Genomic DNA, 6,704 nt, shown 5'->3' with positions numbered 1-6,704 from the left:
CTACAGAAATTTTTGTGTATTTTGCTTCTAAGTATTTTAATATTAAAACAAAATTAAAAAAGGAATAATGTACTGATATATATATATATATGGTCATAAGTATCAATTTTTACTTTTTATGTTTTGTATTTTTTAGGTTAAGACTCTATATATATATATATATTTTATAAGGAAATGAAAAACATGTTTACAAAATACCCATTTCAAAGGTTTTCTGTAGTCATAACATCTACAATTTAGATAAAGATTGTGAAAAAATACAGTATGAATGTAGGTACAAAAAAAGGTAACATCTATATTTTATCTAATTTTGTGACCATCCTCATCATTAACTGTAGGTTCTAAAACGTTTGTCACTAAATTAGGTTGATAGTTTTCCACACGTTGAAGTAATTCTTCAGGATAACCAGGAGAGTAATACCTAGACGAGTTAGAGTTCGAAAAATTTACTATCATTATAATCTTATGAAAAAATATATTAGTGGTTCTGACATTTAACCCATTGACTGTAAACATGTGTGCAATGTTTGCAAGCCATACACCATATATAGTAGACTCACATTCAACTGTGGCAAATCAGCAATCAATGGGTTAAATAGTGTCAGGTGGCAATAATGATGAATTTCTTAAAATTGATTATTTGTATGAGAATATCTTGTTTTAAATGCATTTGACTGAAGGAATATATGTGTAATATCAACTTAACAGACATTACTCAAGTTGTTCAAATAAAAATGTTTAAAATGTCACATAATACTCAATAGAAGGTATGTAAATATATGATTGGTTCAATTGCCTTTATGTCTGCAGTAAAATATTTTTCATTAAATTCACTGATTGTGTTCTGTATGTCTTACACTGCTATTTAATATTTATTACATTACATACGTATTCAGGATAAACTGCAAACATTTTGGAATGATTTTGATTCAGCAAGTCTATTAAGTTCTAGAAAGTCTGGATGGTTTAATCTCTAGTTTTCATTTAATGTTATTATGTTTCTTACATAGATACAAGAGGAAAAAATACCTAACAATCTCTTCTGGAAAGCAGCTGTTCACAGCATGGATGTGTTCCTGAAGTAAAGATCCCGGTTCAGCCTTGATCAATTGGACCTTCTTCAAACCACCACTTGTGACAAACAATCTTCTAGCTTCTGGATCATGTGGCAGAACCTGGAAATAAATTGAGGACTTTAGCTTTAAATATTAATACCTCATAGCTGAATCAAAAACAACTGAATGTTAGTGATGGTGTGCTTCATATTTAAACATTTCATTTTTTTAAATCATCTAGTTTTCAGATTGATCAAGTATTTTAGAAAAACTTGCACTACAAACTACAACCCATGGTGGGTATGATAGAAATTTCATTGTTCGGTGCAAGCTGATAGCATTTATTTCCAATATAGATATAATCTATTAATATCAACACTAAAAAACAGTTTTATAACCCATATTCCTTCATTAACATGCTATAAATTTGACTTTGACTTTTGAAAGTTCAAATCAGGAGATATAATAATTTTTTGGAGCCCTACTACCCTTAATGTTACTTTAAATCTACATATGCAGATTACATTTGCTGCAACTTTGATAAGCTTTAATATCTAAAAATAACTATTTCTTAGTGACGTTCAACATATTCACTTAATTTTAAGATATTTGTTTACATAAGGAGACGTATAAGTTACAATTATTTTGTTTAACTAAAGTTGGGCAGTTTTTACTTGTGTTTATTAACAATGCTAATTGTCATTTATATGGTTTTGAAATGTATTATTTGTTGGAATAACAGATGACTCAAAGACATATTGAGAAATAAGAACTTGATAATTTTTTGGAGACATACAAATAGCTAAATTGTTACAACTCATTTATTATAAATTGCAGACTTGGTAAAATACCACTAATCTGATCCCTAAACTATGAAGTCTCTTGAATAATTTTTCACAACTGTTATGAACTATAATTCTATAATCTTCCTATAAACCAGATTTGTTACTTAATCTTCTCTGTCTGCAACCCCTGTAATAGGGTGAAAGAATTATCATGATTAAGACAACTTTGGCCACTTTATCATCAGAATTTTGATCTATAAAAGTATATATATATTTGGTACTGATAGTTTTAGTTCACTTCATCTCCTTCTGATGAAGTCTTGGAAGATCAGAACCTCATTTGTTATTATTAGTCTCATTGGATATGATTTTTTTAATTGCTGATTAATTCTTTGAATAATTCCCACCTCCTTTGACCATTTCTACAGATTAACAAAATGCAATTATGAACAGCATATGGGCCCTTCAGCATTGTGTCAACTTTTAAAATATTCCTTTTTCTTTTCTGATTATATTATACCCACATATGGCTGCAGACCAGACTTGTCAAAACTAAAATTATTGTGCATCTTCACTAAAATTACCAGCTAAACTCATGAACAACGTCAATAATATCTTTCAATAATGTAATCTTTAAAAACTTGCTTACATCTATCCTAACTCCTAGAGCAAACATAAAAGACATCCAATGCCACTTTCGATTATTGAGTACAGAGGAGATGATTTAAATGCAGCTATGGTAACTCAAGGATAAACCTAGCATACGATTAGTAGCCTGATCTTTGCAATACCTGGAGATTTGTGGAACTAGTATTCAGTAGGAAGGGTGTAGCAATTTATTACAGGTGGAATGAAGAAATGGGACATGATATGGGGTTGAAATAAAAATATAAACTCTATAATTAATGAGAAAGCTGAAAAATGAAGCACAGGCTAGTTAATAATGTGAGTGAAGGATGGAGCTAAAAATGAAATTATTTGTATACAAAAGTAAATTAAGGAAACTGCATTTAATTACATAAAAGTGAGAAGGATGAGGTAAATAAACTGTAACTGCCAGCTATATAGTTGAAAACACATTAACCTCAGGTCAGGAAAGGTACAGAAACTGATGATATAACTTCACAAGCAAGTTAGAAATAAATTTGTTTGAAAACATCAAATCTAAATTTGCAGTTCATACTTTGTCTGTAGATGACCTATCAGAACGTTAGATCACAATAATCTGAAGAAACTATACTCCATATAACAGTTCTAGGATTAGCTCCACAAACGCATGGTAAAACTATGACATAATATATCCATCCCATGAAATAGCAGCTAGTTTTTGTGATCAAACCTTGCTATAGAAAGTAGCACATATGAGTGAATTTTTGTGGTTTGATTTGTGTTTTTTTTTTGGCTTCTTCAAGCCTCAAGTGATGGAAAATACTTTGGTGCCATTTTTTTTTTAATTTTTCAATGAAATTTTTTACCTTTTAAAAAATACATATATTTTTTAATATCTTGCAAATACTTTTGTGCTATTTTGATTCCAAGTTTGTTTTTAACTCTTGTTTCAGTTTGTTAACATAAAGGCATTATATTAGAAAGTTTACATATTGCCTAGATAGTTCAGGGGTGACACCAGAGAGGGTGGGATGGAGAATTGCAGCTCTTCCTTAGGGAAATTCTTTGAGATTTTTCTGAAAATATTACCCAAAAATGCCCCTCCCCTTGTCCTAGCACTAACCTTAGTTTTAAAGAATAGTATTGAAAGTTAACATGTAATCTGCAGGTATTCTGCAGACTAAGAAATTTTTTGAGGCAACTTTTTATATATCCTAGAATTTCAAGGTGCATTTTCCTTATATTTGCATTATTTCTTTACAACAAAAATAGTCTTTAGACATTAGATGCAGTTTGTAATACTGTACATGAAGTGTCATTCATTCTGCTCCACATGGAGAACTCCATTTGCACCATGTGGCACTGGAAAAAAGAACCCATTGAATGTGAACAAAATTGCTAAACAAAAGTATGTTCCATTCATTTCACTCAAATATATTTTTGAATACAAACTGGTAATGCCAACAGATCTAAACAGCTGTGTTATGTGTATGGATCACCATCAATATGAAGAAATGGGCTTATAAATCAAGATGACCTAGTCTTATCATGGTAAAGTAAAATTTTGATCCATTCTGTTGACTTTCTTGAAATGTAAAATGTCTTCAGGTATCTGCATTTTTGAATATCATTGAAGGTTTCCATTCATCATGCTTTTACTCACTTTCCTGTTTCTTGTCATTCAATTCAATTCCTTTGATCACTTGAATGAATCTTCAGTTTGAATATATCTGTTAAATATGTAACCATTCTTTTCAGATTTCTGATGCTGGGCATTCCTGTTGGTTGTTCATGTCCATTAAGTCAAATATAAACCAAACTTAAACATTCTGAATGGAGCTTAATCAGAATATTTGTATCATATGCCTAAGTTAAGGTGGCGACTTGAGGAAAACTTACAAAAGTTGAAGGATTATGCTAAAAAAATGCACTTTGTATGGTGAAATGAGAATATGCTATTCTATGTGATAGAATAGATTCTCTGTCAGTGCGAAACTCTGAATCTGTATATCACTGGAAGTGTTATGCAGATGTAGTACATAGTGGAAAGCTGAGGTGCCAGTATTAGATTTATTGAAGCTTTGGTTACAAATAATGTTGTTCCATCAAAGAAAGGACACCCTCTATCAGACTAACTCTTTAGCTTGATTCAATTAAGAGTCCAATAAATTGGTGTTTACTGATAAATCTATATACCCAATACTCTATAAGAAAGTTTTTCTTTGCTACCAGTAAAGGAACTAACGCAAGAAAAATCAACATATACAAGAGGTTCTCTGCAATTGGAACTGAAAAGCTCTTATAAAGTTTACTTGGAATCCACATGTTTTTGGAGCATACTGGGGAGGTAAATTTTGAAGAAAATATGGTTGATGATTTATTTCAGACTAATCCTTGCACTGATCTCCAAAGGATATAATCAGCCTGTGTTAGATAAACATGACTGTTCATTTTAAGTATAATACAAGAGTATTTTTTGGTTAATACTGTATGAGCATTAAAGTAAGTTATTTTTAGAAGTGATAGTTCTGGCAAGTTTCCTTACATAACTCTTTACGAATCATTTGCTGCTTATTTCAGCTGTTGTGAATTGACATCATGTTACTCGAATCTTCTGAATTTTTCTCCTTGCTTTAAGTGTGTATTGTTGCATCATAACATCTTGTAGTTTGAAGAAAGTACTAGGCCTCAGTCGGGCAATATACATATGTAGGTGACAAAGTTAGTGCAAAAGCATATGTTAGTGAAAGTGACAGTAAGACAAAATTAAAGATATAATCAAAGAGATCTACAGTGTGTTTGTAAGTTTAGCCATAAAGAGTGTATAGTAGTGACTTTTAAAATGTAATAATCACAGACTGTATTGTAATAACAGAGTATAGAATAATAATTCATCTTGTCAATGGGGTTCTAAAGTAACTGAACCAGCCTGTGTGAACTGTGAATGAAATAGATAGTTACTTAAAGCTGTGGATACAAATGTGGTGGTTAACTGTGTAATGAACATTTGTATATACGTTTGACTTGTTTTGAATATATTATTTTAAAACAAGTGGATTGTTTTTTGTTGACATTTATCAGAAAAACGTCACAGGTACCTACTGTAAAGAATCCTGGTCCTATGAAACTTATAATCTGCACCTAATATTTCACAAATCACTGAAAATGGCTGAGAGGAAAACAATAATATTATCATGCCAGTTAAATGCTAACTGCAAATTCTTGTGTATCAAAAACATCAATATGCAAATGTAATGATTGTAACGATACAACCGATTACTAACTAGATGAGGATGATGAGAATTAGAGACTGATTGCATGTAAAGTGCACTTTCTTTACAGGTTATAAAATGGTTTGACCAGTAAGTTTTCCAGAGTTTAATTTTTGATCATCAAGAGCTCAGTTAATTTGTACAATCTAATAAAATCATGTTTGAGTATACATCTACCTGTAGATTGCATTTCCAAGCTATTTGTTGATGAAATGCATTATTTTTCTTATATAAACTACAAAATGTCTAAAATTCACCACCATTTTGAAAATTTTAGCATAGTTTTGTACCTTAATACACAACCCTCAAAATTACACTAAAACCTCAAATAACAAATGGCACCAAACATTTCTCAGCTCATTAGATCCTAGTAACTGAGATGAGCAGATAAAATCTATCTTGGTAAATAACATCTAGTATAATGAAGTTTTAGGACAATTGCTAGCATACTATATGTCCAAATTATAACTGTAGAAAAATGTTAACATTTTGTAAATGTGAGACATATACACTGTGGGATGAAATGTTTGTTTCTTGCATACCACAATCTCCTTCTCCCTTATCTTATGCCTGTCCTCAAACCAAATTTAACTTAATGCTAATTCCATATTTACAATGTGATTTGGTAAATGTAGAAAAAAGTTTAGCATAGAGAATGAGGATAGGAGTAGTTTTAAGGGTAGACTTAATTGTTACTATTGTAATGCTAGAAGTATAAGAAATAGAATGGATGACCTTAGAGCACTGGTGGGAATGGAGGATTTTGATATAATTAGAATAACATAACTGAAACATGGTTAAATGTAGATGATTTTGAGTACAGAAATTTATTTGAAATACAGGGTCATAGGTTATTTAATAAGGATAAAGTACTAAAGAGAGGGGGGAGTGACTTTAGTATGTAAAATGTGTACGTTACATACCTGTTGAAGTTGAGGATATCAAAGATTATAGTAAAGATATATAATACCATTTTGGGTTAC

The 6,704-nt window shown here is 30.7% G+C and overlaps 1 protein-coding gene across 1 annotated transcript in view; it reads right to left on the bottom strand.

Moving 5' to 3' along the window:
• Nucleotides 1–203: 203 nt before the first annotated feature.
• The window catches only part of LOC106459905 (sperm-associated antigen 6-like), a 61,409-nt gene continuing 54,908 nt past the window's right edge, over nt 204–6,704 (bottom strand). Inside the window, exons 10-11 of the mRNA XM_013919575.2 lie at nt 1,030–1,175; nt 204–421 (exon numbers count right to left, since the gene is read on the bottom strand). Coding sequence (XP_013775029.1) covers nt 301–421; nt 1,030–1,175 — 267 coding nt within the window. The 3' untranslated portion in view covers nt 204–300. The remainder of the gene's footprint in view (nt 422–1,029; nt 1,176–6,704) is intronic.

This window comes from Limulus polyphemus, unplaced genomic scaffold (genome assembly GCF_000517525.1).
Source record: "Limulus polyphemus unplaced genomic scaffold, Limulus_polyphemus-2.1.2 Scaffold679, whole genome shotgun sequence".
NCBI lineage: Eukaryota > Metazoa > Arthropoda > Merostomata > Xiphosura > Limulidae > Limulus > Limulus polyphemus.
The sequence above is the reverse complement of the archived record's forward strand: the minus strand, read 5'-3'. Positions and strand labels throughout refer to the sequence as shown.